This window comes from Carassius gibelio, chromosome B9 (assembly GCF_023724105.1).
Source record: "Carassius gibelio isolate Cgi1373 ecotype wild population from Czech Republic chromosome B9, carGib1.2-hapl.c, whole genome shotgun sequence".
NCBI classification, from domain to species: Eukaryota; Metazoa; Chordata; class Actinopteri; order Cypriniformes; family Cyprinidae; genus Carassius; species Carassius gibelio.
The window spans coordinates 9,725,138-9,743,483 of record NC_068404.1 but is presented as its reverse complement, the minus strand read 5'-3'; the positions used below and the strand labels follow the sequence as shown (position 1 = coordinate 9,743,483).

Genomic DNA, 18,346 nt, shown 5'->3' with positions numbered 1-18,346 from the left:
GACTCACATGGCAGAAATAAATTATCAAAAAGCATTAAGGAAGTCTATTTCTGGAGAGATATGTAATGAATATCAATCTGGAATTAAGAATTTAGAGTTGCACTAAATTCTGGATTTTTTTTCTTTTTCTTTTTTTTCATTTCATCAGTGTGAACTCTTCAGTAAATATTTGAACCTAAAATTGATGTATTCTGAATACAGATACTTTGGGATAGTCATCAACAGAGATACTGTACCATGGGACCAAGGTAATGCTGTTCAGAATGGGCAGTTAGCTGCTGGTAGAAGTTTTAACTACATTCTTCAGGCAAAAACTGAAAAGGTTCTAGTCATTTTCTGCCAGGATGTTATCCATTAAGTTGTAACCCTGTATAACCTTAAAATGCAATATTGAATTTAATACACAGGTAAAACACCTGTGAAAAATAAATACGTATTGTTCCTTTAACAAACAGTACATGTTAGCTTGGTTGGCAAAAGTTAGCTATACTTGTTTCTATAGACAAACTGAATTTTGCCAATCAAAACTTAAAAAATGAAAGCCTGTAGACTAATTTTTGTACAAAGGACTGAGAGCGGTTTTACTGGGGAAATCCAAGGGAAGCTATCATTCATAACAGTGTGATTAAATGAACCTCATCTGTTGACATGATGTCGGTGAATTCCCCTGGCCTTTGCTCGCTCACATTAGATCTAATGTGGAGTGTGTGCAAGAGCATGAGCAATGAGTTACTGACCACAGCCACCGGTGTCACTAATAACAAGGGTTTCTCAATTCTACATAGAGCCCTTTAACAGCTACTGTTGACAGTAAAATAGCTTATGCCATTATCTTGAGTAGGATTAGGTGATATGATAGTACAGTTAAAATTTTTGACATGCTTATAAAGGAGCAATAAACAAACCTGAAAAGAAAAAAAAAGTACAGAGATGCTTGATGTTACTTAAGTAAACATATATTAGAATGGATCAATATATTGGATATTGTCTAGTATTGTCTCCTATAGGATTAAAGAGTACGTTGTATATAAATATGTTGTTTGTAAGTTGTTCAAGGAGGGGAAATCCCTTATCTTTCTCTTAATGGCACTGTCTCTTACACTTGATTTCAATTAAAAATTGTTTGTATTTCTGTATTTTCAAATGATAAATTACTTGTATTTTAATTAAATACATTTCTCACACCAGTATTTTGTATTTTTAAATTAAATAAATTTGATGAGCGAGTATTTTTAATTTGTAATTAAATCGTTTTTTTATGTAGGCTAATTGTGCCCAACTCTGCTGACAACAAGTGTGTGGAGCGCATATATAGTACATATATATGTATCCACATTTAGATATATTCACTATGTGTTTTAAAAGCTGCGGAATACTATTAAAATATAGAAAATAAAATGGTTCTGTCACATAGGTGATTCCGTAGTTTGTAGCGACTTCTTGTGGATACATTCATTAATGCATCTAGATCTTAGTGCCTGGGTACATTTATTTATTTATTTTAAATTTGGACATATATTTTGGTGAATTTGTTTAGTTATTTTATTGTTTATTTATTGCGCTGATAACAGTAGATGTTACCTGAAAGTGATAAGTCCAATTATAAAAGCTGAAGCAGTGCACAGGATTCTGATGTTGATGCTCATGCTGGAATCAGCTGGAATTAGTGGTGCATGTAACAGCATGCTCGATGTCCTGTGACTTTCACCAGGCCTGCTGTTCATTTTATGGTACAACTAGGCTTTGTAGGTCCACTCTATGATCTTAGAACAGGTGGTTTCTGTTTTTAGCTGAAGTGAACCAGCAGATACACAGAATCTCCAGTAAGGGTGTAAGTGTTTACTCCTTTTTGTATGAAAAATATATTTTACTTGAGCAAGCTCAAAGGGTCATTTCACAGCAGGTCCAAATGGGCTGTCGGCCGTTAAAAAGTGATTTGACATAAAAAGGCTGCTCAAGCACTTTCAGTGGCTTCACCACATTCTGGGCAAAACTAACATTGAATTTAATTACAAAAAAATAAAAATAAAATGTCATACACTATCGGAGGATTAAACTGAAATATACTATACTAATATGCAGATATAAATAATCAAGCGTACAGTAGTATAAATATACTGTACAATATAAAAAAGTCACATGGGAAAAACCTTTTAAGAAGAACTCAAACTTACTAGTTTTATATAATTTGAAACTGCTGTGTCAGCATATGGTTAATTTTGAGTCAGACATGAGCAATTCAGAAAGATATTAACAGGAGACTCTGAATGGATAATTGGATCAGTGAGTTGCTGACTCAAAAAAATAAGAAGGAAAAAAAGTAACAAAACATGATTTGTTTAGTGTGATTTGTGAAACTAGCTGGTTCATTAAAAAGATTCTGCCAACTCCAAGTGTCTTATAGTGAAAACTTAAAATGGTGTAAAAAGAAGGGAATCATACTAGGCTTTGGAATGTGAGAAATAGTTTTAAATAAGCTTGCTGGAAGAGTATAGCACTGGAATCGTAAAGACATTAAGACAATTAAGAAAATTTTGGGTAAAGAGTTTACTAAAGCAAAGCTTAGCATTTAAAAAAAAAAATGCATTCTTTATTTCAGCATTTTTTAAATTCATACCCACAACAGGATCAGCTGTCAATTTACAGACTGATGTGAAATCTACTCAACATAAATGTGTAGGCTTTTCTTTTATTATCTTTTATCTTCTATGGGTTTTAAAAGACATAAAGGTTATATATATATATATATATATATATATATATATATATATATATATATATATATATATATATATATATATATATATATATATATATATAAATTGGGGTTAAAAAAGAGCCTTTATTCATTCAACAGATTAAAAAGAGGCTTTATTCATTCGGTTAATTCAAATATTTTTTCAAAGTCAGTTTTAGCGTAGTCCCTGTTTTTATGACATTTTTTAAACTAGTAGGCCCGGCGCCACGAGGGGGCAAAAGGGGGCAATGCCCCCTCAGATCTGACTTGTGCCCCCTCTGTTTCATTTTTGTATTCGTGGTTAAAAATAAATGTTAAACCTTTTGAGTTAAATAATAATTTAACCTTATCCCCATGGGATTTAGAATGTTCAGTGTGACTCGTGACATTACTGCCAGATTCAAATATCTTTCGCGTTGGTTGGCGCTGAGCCAGATACGGACGAGCTCAACGCTGTCATATATCACAACTATGTAGTGTTTTCAACCTCTTAATGTTTATTTTAGATTTCAGACATTTAAATACACATAAGCACTGGTAAAATAACAGCCTACATTTGGAGTTTGTAAAATACACACTGATGTCTGTGGAAGCAAGTGCTAGTGTCGCGTTGGTTGGCGCTGAGCCAGAGACGGACGAGCTCAGCGCTGTCATATCACAACTATGCAGTGTTTTCAACCTCATAATGTTTATTTTAGATTTCATACATTTAAATAGGCTACACGTAAGCACTGGTAAAACAATAGGCTACATTTGGAGTCTGTGAAAGCAGCAAAAACAATCTATTCAAATGTAATTTGCCGACGTGTGTTTTTAAAATCAGATAAACACAGTGGAAGTAGGCTATCTATAAAGTTTACTCTATTGTTATAAAGATTTTAAAACGACCAAACACACTCACTTACACATATTTGAGAATCGGCATATAGGATAGTTGATGACATGGTAAGTAAGTCTGTGAATATGTCGAATAAAAAAGGAAAAACGAAATGAAGGATAGCCTACATCTGTTATACAGTTATTGTGGCTGCTGTGTTTCACGTGACAAATATGACGCGTTGCCATGGAAACATTAAGGGGGAACGTTCTAAAATAACTGTCGACTTGTAAAATCTTGAAAAAATCTAATCAGTTAGAATATTTTAAACTTTAGTGTGAAAGGGTTAATTATTCATAATAAATGACGCTGGCTTGGCTGTGTGATTTCCTGATGTGGGTATTAAAGGTGCTGTAGGGAACTTTTGTAAAAAAATTTTTTACATATTTATTAAACCTGTCATTATGTCCTGACAGTAGAATATGAGACAGATAATCTGAAAAAAATCAAGCTCCTCTGGCTCCTCCCAGTGTCCTATTGCCATTTGCAGAAACTCCTTCGCTCCCGGTAAAAAATAACCAATCAGAGCTGCGGTCCGTAACTTTGTTTTCAAAATGTAGAAAAATGTATATAATAAGCGAGTACACCATGAATCCCTTTTCAAAACCGTGTTTTTAGCTTGTCCTGAATCACTAGGGTGCACCTATAATAAGTGTTTATATTCTGACTATTTTAGATTGCTTCGGGGATACCGCGGCGGAGTAACCCAGCACCTTTGTGATTCTTCATAGACATAAACAGAGAGAAGTAGTTCCGGCTACGATGTTCTTCCGCAAGACGCTAGCAGTTCTGTTTATTAACCGCTAGAGCGTCAAAACTTCCCTACCGCAGCTTTAAATCACATGGAAAATACAGTTGTTTAAATTTAAAGCAAGGGGCGTGGTTTTATCCAACCCCGCGCCATTCGGTGTCCATCGAGCAAATATCTGAACATGTGATATTATCAGCAATTCAGTTTCAGCTAAAATGTGAATTATCATTAATATCATTAAAAATGGACATAAGAAAGTATATGCAGCGTATTTCAGACCACAAAAAGAACACTGTAAGTGTGATTGAGAGTACAGCTGATGAACATGACAGCCATCAAAGCATTTTGATGGTGTAATAAAGTTAAGCCCCCTTAACAATTTCACATGCCCCCTCAGTCATTTCATCCTGCAGCCGGGCCTGCTAGTAGCTATACAATCCGTTCAGTATTCAGAGTCTGAAGGGCTATGTTCTTTACACATTTAATGTAGTATAACTAAATGAACACACGATAGCTGCATTAGTTCATTGTGTCTAGCAGTTTGAGCAGTTCTGCACATGGCTCCCTCAGGCTGAAGTGGGCGGGGCTAGTGACGTAAACAAACACTGGCAAGTTCTAGACGGGGCTGTGTTTTTGGGTCGTGACGCACCGCGTTAGAGGGCGAGGGACAGACTCATATAGAAGTTGGGTGTCGGTTTCACGCTGAAGTAATGAATCCCGGCGTGCCAGCGGCAAACGGGCGATTCTGACTGAATTCTGTACTAAAGCGGACGTTAAAAGAGCGTCAGTTCCTGTGATCCGCGTCTTGGGAGTCGGGACCGACTGACGTTAGCGCCTCTCCGAGATACCCTAGCCCTGTTTACAGAAGCACGGCTCCTCCTGGCTGGATACAGTTCTAAAAAAGGTAAAAGTTGTTATAATAGAGCGGCCACAGGCACTGCTGGATCTCTAAAATGGTGTGTTATTAGGGAGTTGTGTGTGTCTCTGTGAAGATTACGCGTGTTTCAGCAGCACCAGCTGTCAGTGGACATATGGCCCACACAAATCGCTTTTCAACTTTGGGCTTGAAATAACATCACATTGTGTCCGGTTTCCAGAGAGTTCCAGACATGGGCAGGCCAGACTCCAGGGGAATACCAGTCTATATTCAGTCAATTAATCCAAGTCCAGCACTTTGTGATAAACTGTCAATAGAAGCAACAGTTCATTGAGTCGCTGTCTTCCTTAGCATTGCGTTTGAGCATGAACAAAGTCCAATGGGAAACTGGTCTTTCTGCCATTAAAGAGCGTAGAAGACTAAAGTTGTTCAAATAAATGCTTAATAATTACCTGAAAAACACAAGAACTTGTTATGTTTGATCATGTCATGGGGTTTGATTTGAATGATCACAGATGTGTAATTGTGTGAACATGACTGTAACTGACATGTAACAACAGTTCTGGAAATCGTATGAAGGGTTTCAGAAACACTTCTTGACACATTTTGATGATTTATGATTTTTCACATGTGTGTAACAGGTGGACTAAGCTGAAGGCCGCGATGGTGGATTACTATGATGTTCTGGGAGTGTCACGAAATGCTTCTCCAGATGACATCAAGAAAGCGTAAGTTAAAACTGAAGGCACTTATCAGTAGCCTCCAGTATGGAGGGGCCAATGGCATTGTAATTGAATGCGACTAAATTTGTCTCTGAGTAAATTAACTGTAAGCGAAGACTTAAGTATTTTGACACATACTGTTTAACTTTATAAAGTATTCATTAGCAGTGAAATACACTACCATTCAGAAACAGTTGCTTAGCAATTTTGCATTAATTATTTTTAAATAAAGTGAAAACAGTAACTAATTCTGAGTTTAATTCTATAATTTTAATATATCTTAAAATGTAATAAATTACTATGCCTAAGAAACATTTATTATTCTTATTATTATTATGTTGAAAACAGCTTAAATATTTTAAAAATGAAGTTCATAAACAACGTCATGAAATGTATTTTCTGCTCGTATTCTGTGGTCTCTTACTTTGACACATGCTAATATCTTTAATAAAGTCACAAAAACTTTTTTTTGTTTTGCTGGTCATTTTTATTTTATGCTTTTCCTTCAAACTAAGTAGAACAATCAAGCTGATATGCCTGAATTGGAAAAAGTGACCACTCACACATTTTAACTTGACTTGGCGCTCCAAAATTTGGAATTCAAATGGCGCAAGATGCTAAAAAAACAGTCTAACATGTCAGCCTAATGTTTATATAGAAGAAGATGGATGCAAGAATGTGTCATATGTGAATGACCCCCTGATCCTATATGTCACTTCATCACAATCTTGAGATGCCAGTCAAGCTAAGTTTACTTATGTTTATTTATGCTGTGTATACAGTTACAGGAAACTGGCTCTACGGTGGCACCCTGACAAAAACCCAGACAACAAGGAAGAGGCAGAGAAAAAATTTAAGGAGATAGCAGAGGCCTATGAAGTTCTTTCAGACAGTAGGACGCTGGACATTTGATTTCTACAGCAATTTTATTAATAGTTAAATTACGTGCATTTCACTGTTGTTGTTTTTTCTCATTTTTAAGAAAGCAAACGAGATGCTTACGACAGATACGGTAGATCAGACATGCCAAGCTCGGGTGAGGAGAACTTCACACTGCTTAATACCATCTTAGTGTTACATGTGCTTACATGAAGTCTGTTTTATAGGCTCTAGTGGTTCTTCATTTCCTGATGACTTCCCAGGATTCAGCTTCACATTCCGCAGCCCAGACGAGGTGTTTAGAGAGTTCTTCGGAGGGCAGGACCCATTCGCAGACTTCTTTGGTGGGTTCCCAGGGAGTTTGTATGTTGATGTGCTGATCTTGAATCTTGCTAATATACCACTGTGAGTGTTTCTATCACACCAGTGGCTCTCAATCAGGAGCCCGGGGTCCACTAGGGGGTCTCTGCAAACTTCCATGAGTACATCATAGCATTATTTAAATGTAGTTATATTATGATGATTTCAATTAAAATGATAAAAACTAAAAGTAAAAATGTACAACATTAAATTGACATTGTATTTTTGAATTGATTTGTTTTGATTACAACAGACGTACCAGAGATACATAATCAGTTTAGATATTAAGGCCACAGATAAAATTGGTTGAGAACCACTGACTTACACTTTAGTGGGCACACTCTGCACAAAGTCGTCAGATTGCTGTTCTTCTCACACTACATGACTGTCTACAAACTAAGTTTTAAAACCAAACAACCAGAACCAGAAGTGATCCAGAAAATAACAGAAGATCACACATGAGACAGGAGTTCTCACACAAGACTGGATTTCTTCCTGGTAAAAATTGTAGCTACTTGTAATACAAGTTGTCTGTACGCTGATTTGGAATGGAAAAAAGGAAAAGAAGAGAATGGTTGCTTGCTGATGTTCTGTTGCAGGTTTATGACTCCTCCTCCTGAATTTTTTCTTGCCATTTATCTTGCACTCATATTGGTTATGGGTCTTCGCTGATTTAATTTCTAGTCAAAACACATTTTCTCATAGGTATCAGAGACTCATTGACACTTCTGTTAGATCACAAAAAGCTGATCTAAAATTGTGCAGTGTGTACCCAGCAGTAATACTCTTTAACTTGCCATTTTCTACACTCTTCCACTTTGCCACTAGATGATTTCTCATTTGGTGGAATGCACAGTGGGTTTCACAGCTCCTCCTCCAGGCTTGGGCCCAGTCGCTTCTTCTCCTTCCCCTCAGCAAATGGTTGGTTTTTCATGTTTTTTATTTTTAATTTTTGTATATAATTAACGCTTATGTGTTCAGTCTCCTCCCAGAATAATACTTAAATGAACACTCCGCTATTTTTGAAAATAGGCAAATTTTCCAACTCCCCCAGAGTTAAACAGTTGAGTTTTAAAAATGATTGTTGCTTTAATTTAGGTGAACTTTACTGAATACATCAATTTGGTGAAAAACTCCAAGGCACGATGTTGATATGAAAAGAATTGTATTTTTTACTTATTAAGAGCTGCATTTTTTGTAACTTTTTTTTTGGATCAACAGCTGATTTCACCTCCTTCTCTTCTTCGATGGATGGGATGGGCAGCCTGGGAGGAGCAAACTTCAAGTCTGTTTCTACTTCCACCCGCATTGTCAATGGAAAACGTATTACCACTAAAAAGTCAGTTTGCTTCTCATCATACCTACTATTTTTCCTACTGTTACCTTTGTTCCATATGTGGTATGATATGCATTTAACATGTAATATGCATACAGAATCTATAATATGCAAAGTATAGATTCAAGAGATCCAAGATCCAAGATTTTATTTGTCACGTTCAAGTTATATGGCATACAACAAGCAGTGAAATGTAGGTCTGGCATACTCGTTTTTTATTTATTTTATTTTTTTAGACTGTGCGGAAAAAAAGAAGAGAAAATTAAATACAAATAATGAAATATATACAATATATTAAACTACTACACAGATGATGTGTAGAGATGCTGCACGGAAACTCCTACACAGATACACAGTGCAGAGATGTAAACAATGTGCAGTGAAGATGAGTTGCATAACTAGGTTATCTCAAAAAAGTGCAGTGTGCATAGATTTATTGGGTAACCCTACACTAACAGAATCTCTAAAGTGCAGTGTGTTATATGTCCATGTTTAGTAGTCTGATAGCGTGAGGGAAGAAACTCCTCCTGAGCCTCTTCGTTTATGCCATCAGACTGCGGAAGCGCCTGCCTGACTGTAGCCAGATTAAAAAGAGGGTTTCCAGGGTGGGGTAGTCTTTTGAGGATCTTAACAGTCCTAGATTTACATCTCCTGGTGTGGATGTCTTGCAGAGAGGAGAGAGATGTTCTGGAGATGCACTCAGCTTCTGGAGAAAGGCTGAGCTGTTTCCATAACACGATGTAATGCACACTGAAAGTCAATACACTTTCTATAGCCCCGATATAGAAAAAGTTTTCAGGATTCCAGGGGAAACCTTGAATTTTCTCAGGAGGTTTAGATGGTATGGTCATAATAGCTTTTTTAACTTAAGCTTGAATATGATTAGTCCAAGTCAGGTCCTTGGAAATATGTACAGCAAGGTATTTGAATCTGCTCACTCTCTCCACTGGGGTCCCGTTAATGATGAGTGGGGTGTAGATTCACTGTTGCCTCCTCCTGAAGTGCACAACCAGCTCCTTGGTTTTGCTGACATTCAGAAAGAGACAGTTTATTAGGCACCATGATGTCAGAATTTGTACCTCATCAAGGTAGGCAGCTTCATTGTTGTTGGAGATTAGGCCCATCAACACTGTATCATCCTCAAACTTGATGACAGACGTGGAGGTGTGAGTGGACACACAGTCATATGTGTAAAGGGAGTAAAGCAGCGGGCTCACTGACTGCGCAAGGGACTCGTTAAAGATGGACATAAACAATCCTGCCACATGCGCCTGGAGTCATTCATTTGGAAATGAGACTCAACTCGTTCTCTGTACTGTTGTTTAGCAGTTCTCACAGCGCGTCGGAGAGCGTAACAAGCAGTGCATCCTGCACATCAAACAAGAAATTTGATTTTGATTAAATAAGCAATTTAAACGCAGTTGATGAAAATGAGTAAAAAATGTTGAAGGCCTGGCTTCCAGAAAATCTGAGTTCGAGTTTGTTTATGATTGATAAACTATTGATAAACATTTCATTTCTTCCCTCAGGGTCAGAGAAAATGGCCAGGAGAGAACAGAGGTTGAGGAGGATGGGGTTTTGAAAACAGTCCTCATCAATGGTAATTCATTTTTTTGCTATCATTTAATAATGATATAGGACCAGAAGGCATCTCTATAGGTAATAGCACATATTCTGGGGTGTAATAAAAAGTTATCGTTTATCATCTCAGGATGAATCTTCCTGGGAAAGTAGATGCATTTGGAATACTAATACACATAACCTACCCTTCAAACATCTGGGGTCAGCTAAATTTTGTGAAAGAATGCAACAAATGCATTAAATTAATAAATAAAAATAATATAGTAAAAGTATTTTGTTATAATGCAACAAAATGTTTATTACAAATAAATGTTTATTTTATTTTATTTTTTACTTTCTATTCATTAACAAATCCTGAAAAAAAATCATCACAGCTTCCACTAAACATAAAGCCACACAACTGTTTTCAACATGATAATAAATGTTTTTTGTATCATTTATACTGTATTATAACATATTATAAAATATATTTTTGGAGATTAACTCAAGACCCTTGCACTCTGGTGTGTCTTTAACCTTTATCTTTGCTTGTTGTCTAATGTCTAAACTTCTTGCGTTATCTTTAGCTTGCTTTAAAGATTTAAGGATTTTTCCTTTTTTAATTACAGTGAAAACAAAGTAATTTTTCTCTAATTCATCCACTTGTCACTGTACATTACAAGTTAAACTATTTATGTTTAAATCCAAATTTCCTGTTTTTTTTTATGGTAAGAACTTCTCAAGTAACTCTAAACCACTTATTTAGTTATCTTCTTATGAGGCTTGCAGGTAGATTAAGCTAACTCATTACATTTCACACTATAGCTTCTTGATTTGATATATGCAGATTGCAAATTTCCTGTAGAACTGATATGACATTCATCTGTGTTTGTGTGTCCAGGTGTGGAGGATGAGATGGCCTTAGCTCTGGAACTGAGTCGTAGAGAGCAGTCCATTCAGCCTCCCAGACAATCCCAGCATCCACTGCTCCACCCCTCAAACACCAGCTCTTCAAACCCCGCCCTTCGCTCCTACAGCGCCGCCCCGTTCTACCACTGTCCCGATGCCGGTGAAGATGAGGAGGATGAAGACCTGCAGATGGCGCTGGCCTACAGCTTGTCGGAGATGGAGGCCCAGCAGCGGGCAGAGGACGTGATCTCAGGTGCTGGGGGAGGGAGGGGGAAGCAACCAGGTGGTGGGATGGGTACCGTTCAAAAAAACCCAGATCAGAAAGAAGTACCAGATAATTCAACACAAAGCACCCCCTCGTCTCCTGAGGATAGACTGACAGAACAGGGCCGGGCTAGAGGTTCAGAAAGTGTTGTTGTACAGGACAAGGAGAATGACAAAATGGCAGCCAATGGGCCTAATGTAGTAAAAAAGAGGAGGAAGTGTCAGTGCGTGGTCTGTTAGTAAGAATATGGAGAATAATCATGCTTGTGTGAAATGAGCAGAGTTTTAACCTTATGTTTTCATCTTATGGTTGATTTTTTTGTTAATCCTTCCTGAAGTTTTTGACTGTGCTTTGACTTACAGCTCTGTTTTTTATGGCATTGCACAAATGACTGTTGAAATTTTATTTTCTTGCATTGTGGTACGAGTATTAGGTGCCAATATCAAAGGCAGAAAATTTTACAGGAGATTTTGAAGGAACTGTTTGCAATATTTCAGAACCCCATGCACAAAATGCCCTGCTGTCTGACAGATATCACTGAAATGGGTGTCTTGGGATATTATTTGCCAGCATTTATTCTGTAAATGGTGAAAATTGTCACTAGTCACTATTTTAGACAATCAGAAAAACTGTCTGCCTGTGAGTTGTCTGGCATTGCTGGCATCTGGTTGACAGACATGTTTTTACAGGGTGCGATTTGGGGATTTTGGAGAGCAGGTATATTGTTAGCAAAATGGTAAAAGTTAAAGGGTTAGTTCACTCAAAAAAAAAAAAATTGCCAGTGTTTTACTCACCCTCGAGGCATCCGAGGTGTGTATGACTTTCCTCTTTCGGACAAATCCAATCAAAAGTTATATAAAAAAAAAAAAAAATTGTCCTGGCTCTACCAAGCTTCATCATTGACACCAAATAAAGTGTGCGCATCTATAATAAAAGACACGACTTCGGGCGTGAAAAAAGGCTTCTTGTAGTGAATCCATGCATATTCATTGAAATATCCATATTTCAAACGTAATGAATACTTCTCTCTCACACATCTGACTGTCGTATGCAGAAGCCGTTCCAGTGGACGTATGTGCAGCATGCGCACCTCTGAGATATGCTAGTCTCGCGGGTTTGTTTACAGGAGCAAAGGAAGCAACGTTTCCTTACTTTAGCAAAGGAAAACCAGTCTCCTCTTGGCTTATATTGAAATCCTCCAACATTTTCCTCGGTTTGTACTTCTCAATCTTGACCAGTTTTTTATTTTTATTTTTTTCTCTCTCTGAATCATGCAACGCCAACATCTTCAGTCATCCACCGGAACAGCTTCTGCATATTACAGTCAGATGAAGTGAGAGAGAAGTTTTTATTACGTTTGATTTATGGATGCACATTTTATTATGGATGCACGAGTTTTATGTGACATCTTGTGAACTATTGAAAAAATAAAACCTCTAGGATGAGTAAAACATAGTCTTATTTTCATTTTTGGATGAACATTATGGCTGAAATCTCTCACAGCAACTTTTTTGCTGCCGAACAAAGATAAATTCTCTGCAATTACATTTTCATTCAGATGAAATAAATTGCTACTAAGTTGCTACACTCGAAACCAGTAGATCCCGCAGTCTTGGAAAACCTGGATATATGAGGTTACCCTAATTTTATTGTGATTTAGTGTGATTTCTAAGATTGGAAAAGTAATGTTAATTAAAAAAAATCATATAACTCCATGGGATTAAAAAAAAAAAAAAAAAAAAACTTTATCCAGTAAATTCTGAAAAACTGTAAAGTCATGAGACTTTTGAATATTGTTTTGAACAATGGGTGGTTCTGGAGTCAGAAAGGTTTAGTACCACTGCTCTAAACAGTTTTAATGGCTTGAAAAGCATTTAAATGGATATCTTTTATCTGATTAGTTGACGTCACATCCCATTCCCAATGAACCTTCCATTTATTTTTTCAGCAGTGAACAACTCCGTTTCATTTGCATTCATATTCATTAGTATTGGTCATTCTAGAACGGAGATTCTCTGTTTCGGGTCTCAGTGAGTTATATTTATTTATTGGCCATTTGTCATTCCTTCAAAGGTACCTGTTGAATGTGAACTTGATGTTGTTTTTTTGTGGGGGGCGTGGATAATCAGCCTCTGAGGACTCATGTGATTAGCAATAATTCAGTGACTAACGGCTAGTCACTAAAATAATGTAGAATCCAGAATGATCTCAGTTAATGAGGAAGTGCCAAATAACTGACCGTAGAACTTGCATCATTAGTTTTATATGTATCAGAATTACTCAGTATTGATATTTAGTTTGTGCCTTTTTTTTGTTAGAATAGGAATGCTAGGCTATTGCTGCCAATGATACAGTATATACAGTATTTCACTTGCCAGTTTGTGTTTAAGTTAGCCAAAGAAGCACTTTTCTTTACTTGTTTGTGCATTTTGTTCCATAATAACTATCAGCTTTGTGATATAAAATATACAATCAAAATATCAATACATGAACATTTGTTTTGATTTTAATAAAAATAAATAAATAAGCACAGGAAGATTGAATGTAATGCTTTGTGAATATTAAAAAAAAAAGTAATATGCTCAGTGCTCAAAGTGCCATTTAAATGACTAACTTGTTAATAAATGCTGTTTCAACATGATGTTGTAAGGAATGGAGAAAAGGTGAGGAAAAAATAAACTGTAAAATATATTCTGTTCACTACATTCAATTCATTTTCAATTTTAAGGATAAGTATTTTTGATGGACTGCTAACGGTTATCAATTTTCTACCAGTTCACCTGATTAAAACAGCAGATTTTATTTTATAAACTACTAAGCCTTTAAATAAATAAAAAAATAAGCAGCGGAGATGCTTTGCATTATTGAAATCCCTTTCCACTAGCTTTCACAAGCCACCATTCACTATTCAGCATGTAATTCTCAGATTTGATCATTCCCACTCCTCATATGCATTCATTATGTTTATAATTTTTTCTTCCTGACTCATTCTCCCTGCCGTTACAGAGTCCGACTTCCAGGCCTTCACAGGCTGACCCGTGGCTGTGACCCCCTCTAACCCCTCCGAGGTAAAACGAAGTGTAGATGTCTCTGCAGCTCTTCAGCATAGTTATCAACTCTTCTCCCCATTCATAGTTCATTAACATTTGTGTAATTATCTGATAGTTTGCTGCAGCATTCCAGGAAAATATTGAACTCTACATTATTCCTTTGTGTAGGAAAATACTTAGTAGAGTCAAAATAACGAACAATCGTCAATTTTATTACTTGTGTAGTTTTAATTCAGCAAACACAACACAAGAAACTGTGAGGCAACACTAATACTGGATTCATCCGTCTGCTCCTAACAGGTGAAGCATTTCCCGGTGCTCTGCTCTCTCTTTCTGCTTCTCTGTCTCTCTCTGCCTGGCACACCTGCTGCTCAGAGCCTTTTCAAAGTTTTATTTGAAAAAAAAAAAACCCAGGCAACACTACATAAAGGTCAAACTTGTACGTGCTACGCATGTATATGTGTTTGTGTATGAATGTGTTCTCAGTCTTGAAGAAGGAATACTGGATTGCTTTTATATATATAAATTCAATTTATGGCCTGCACTGATCAAATATATGAGCTAATGTTGAAGATCAAGTGTCTTAAAGACAAAATTCTTCATTAACATTTTAATAATGAATGATTCAAACCTGTGATAAATGTATAGTTGCACTTGACATGCAGTATTTGAGAATTTAAAGCCTTCATAACTTATGATAAAGGTTTATTATTTATTCAGAAGGGTTTCTTGTGTTTTAATTGCAACCTCTGCTTCTTCATGTCTCGTTATTTTGTCATTTTTTTTCAATTCACTACTGTCCAGAAGTCTGGGTCCGTGTGTTTTTAAAATAATCTTAATCTCGCCAAAATTTTATGTATTTGATCAAAATAGTAGTATTGTCAAACATTATTACAATTTAAAATAAGTGTTTTCAGAGTGAATATATTTGTATTCCTGTGATGCAAAGCTGAATTTTTAGCATCATTACTCCAGTTTTCAGTGTCATATGATCCTTCAGAAATGATTTTAATATGCAGATTTTAAGCTCAAGAAACATTTTTAATAATTTATCATTATCACTGTTGAAAACAGTTTTGCCGCTTGATGTTTTGTGGTAACCAAAAATGTTTTTATTCAAGATTTTAGAAAGTTAGAAAAATCTAGAAAGTTAGAAAGCATTTGTTTGAAATAGAAATCCTTTGTAACAACATAAATGTTTACTGACTCTAACCTTCTAAATGTTAGTGTAGATTAGACATTAACGGGTTAAGCCCCGTTCACCAGAACGATAACTATAAAGATAACTATAAAGATAACGTAATTATCGTACACACCAGCGAACGATATAATCATCTGTTTATTCTGAGCGCACGTGCTTCTGTCGCTTTAAAGGTCCCGTTATTCGCGCTTTTTTGAAGCTTTGATTGTGTTTACAGTGTACAATATAACATGTGTTCATGTTTCGCGTGTAAAAAAAAAAACAGTATTTTTCGCACAATTCACCTATCTGTATACCGCTGTTTTCACTGTCATAAAAATGAGCTGATGTCTTCCTTGTTCTATGAAGTCCCTCCTTCAGAAATATGCAGGCGGCAAGGAAGTCGACCGGAAGTTGAAGTCGGCCGCGAGCTGCCATCTTGTAGCAGAACTTCACTTGCGTTGGCATCCCATTGACTTTGCATTCATTTCATTTTGGCGTCACTTTGACACCGAATAACTTTACATCTGAGGCGTTTAAAGACTCCATTTGTCCATTATTTATTTCTAAAGATACACGACAATGTATAAAGGGCTCCATTACCTTCTATGTTACATTATGGCCCCGTAGAAACAGTTTTTGTAAAAAATAGGCTAACGATTGCGTCATAACCACTCGACTCTCTGTCGCATTACCGTACAGACAGGAGGAGAAGCACGCAGGCAATTAACTTAATATGGCGTACTGGCGTTACATTTTAAAATACTATACAAAATAATTAATCAAAATACTTACTCCTGCTCACTCACGCCAAAGGACTCCCCGCTCAAGCTCGCCGTCTCTGCAAGATTAACGATGGCAGTTTGCACACACAGCTACTAGAAGATTTACATCTGTCAGACAGGTTGCTGACGTCGTCAAGCTTCATTTGAGTCTGCGCGTCAGAAACAGAAGTGCTAAAAATAGCTAAAAATGGGCTTCACTTGTCTCAATTGAGTTCCAATGGGGTGGCTGTGTCCATTTCTTTTACTGTCTTTGGAAATACGTAACGAGTTTGATTGTGCCAGCGGTTCCTGTGTTGTGATTCGGCAGCAGCTAAGTGCGCGCTGCCCTCCTGGTAATGTGATTGGGCTAGAAGGGACGTGCTGGAGATGTATTTATAATCACAGGAGCATTTTTACTTACGAGATGAGCATGAAAACCGCAGTCGTTTTTTTTTGCACAGTCCTAACATCTAGTTAACAAAGCTAAACAGTGTTGCCTTTTGTGTAATAAGTTACAGAAACTGTTAAATGCACCAACTTAAATAATAAAATACACTTACTGGTTGTGGTCCATAAACAACGCCTTCTCCAGACAAAGAGGGAACTGCTCCATCTTTTCAAGAATAATCGAATCCGGAATTAAACTGATTGAGATTGAGGAAGTTGTCCTCAGCAAGTTGTCCTCAGCAAAATGTGCTGCACATAGTTTTACATGTGCATTATAATTTTCGGGAACCGAGTTAAACATAAATTGTAACCATTAATCTCCAAGTACAGCGTCCCTGGGAAACCCAAACAAAGGTGATTGGACTCCGAGATGAAAATAACAGTGTTTCAATGACATGGCAAACACAAACACAGCTCTTCCTTCTTCTCCGTCGGAGAACAACAAGAACACGCCCCCCTTTTTGTGAATTCATGTGGGTGGAGGTTAGTCAAAAAACTGTTTTAGTGATGTCATTACTGCAGGAACTAGAGGGCTGTAGTCCAAACGGGTAGTTTTTTGTAGGCGAATTCTGTTAAATAAAATATCTCGCTTGGCATTGAACTTTGAGCTTTAGAATTTTATAGATATTATTTATACTCTAACACGAACATTACACACTAACTAAAGTTTAAAACAGGGCTGGCCCGCGGCATAGGCGAATGCTAAGGGCGCCACTCATCCATATGGGCGCCAGAATGAGTGAACGAGTGAATTTTTTTTTTTTTTTTTATAATAGGCTACTATTTAAAAACCATTAATTCGAAATACTACCAAATAAAGCAAAAAAGTCCGGCTCTTCAATCTTCCCCCGCCCATCGAGTGCTTGAAGTGCGTCAGAAACAGAGCGCGCGCACGATCAGTTGTTGGTAATTTGTTGTGTAGCGTGCCTGACGCCGCATCCAATGTAGACAGCACTGCTTTTGTTAACACCCTTTACTGTCTATGGTTAACACACAGCTCGTAGAAACGGGCCTGGCAGCTCGCGCCAGCTCTAGACACGGTGAAAGTTTCCTGATTGTGACGGAAGGCCGAATTTACATGACAATCATACAATATACATGAGCATAGTCTGCGATAGATACAGTGCCAAAAAGAAGAGAAGAGGGTAAAGACAGAGGTAAAGAGATGTAGTGAAATAACAATTTATTGCATAGGAGTAAGATACTATAATTTCATGGCAGTTATTTTTACCTTAAACTTAATGTTAGCAGTTGTTCTGAGTTCTGAGTTCCCAGACTGTGATTTTGTACAATCATGTCAGTTTTAAGACGCATTTTTTATTATCACTTTTTTTTATTAATGTTTTACTCTAGAGTTGTGTAGTTTTGGGGGGATACAGTACAGGCCAAAAGTTTGGAAACATTACTATTTTTAATGTTTTTGAAAGAAGTTTCTTCTGCTCATCAAGCCTGCATTTATTTTATCAAAAATACAGAAAAAATTTAATATTGTGATATATTATTACAATTTAAAATAATTTGTTTTCAATTTATTATACTTTAAATTATCATTTATTTCTGTAATGCAAAGCTGAATTTTCAGCATCATTACTCCAGCCTTCAGTGTCACATGTGACATCCAGTCTATCACAT

At 36.7% G+C, this 18,346-nt stretch overlaps 1 protein-coding gene across 2 annotated transcripts; it reads left to right on the top strand.

The window, feature by feature from the left end:
* The first annotated feature begins 4,975 nt into the window (after positions 1–4,975).
* On the top strand, positions 4,976–15,045 carry dnajb2 (DnaJ heat shock protein family (Hsp40) member B2). 2 transcript variants are annotated; one of them, XM_052565830.1, is made up of 11 exons: positions 4,976–5,269; positions 5,884–5,970; positions 6,747–6,856; positions 6,947–7,000; positions 7,071–7,187; positions 8,032–8,124; positions 8,425–8,542; positions 10,069–10,139; positions 11,001–11,261; positions 14,280–14,341; positions 14,624–15,045. In XM_052565830.1, exons 2-10 carry the CDS (start codon positions 5,906–5,908, stop codon positions 14,306–14,308), a joined length of 918 nt encoding a protein of 305 aa, XP_052421790.1. In that variant the 5' UTR covers positions 4,976–5,269; positions 5,884–5,905; the 3' UTR covers positions 14,309–14,341; positions 14,624–15,045. The 2 variants fall into 2 exon arrangements, with proteins under 2 accessions (XP_052421790.1, XP_052421789.1); XM_052565829.1 differs by lacking the exons at positions 14,280–14,341; positions 14,624–15,045 and having other exon boundaries at positions 11,001–14,271.
* Positions 15,046–18,346: the final 3,301 nt, after the last annotated feature.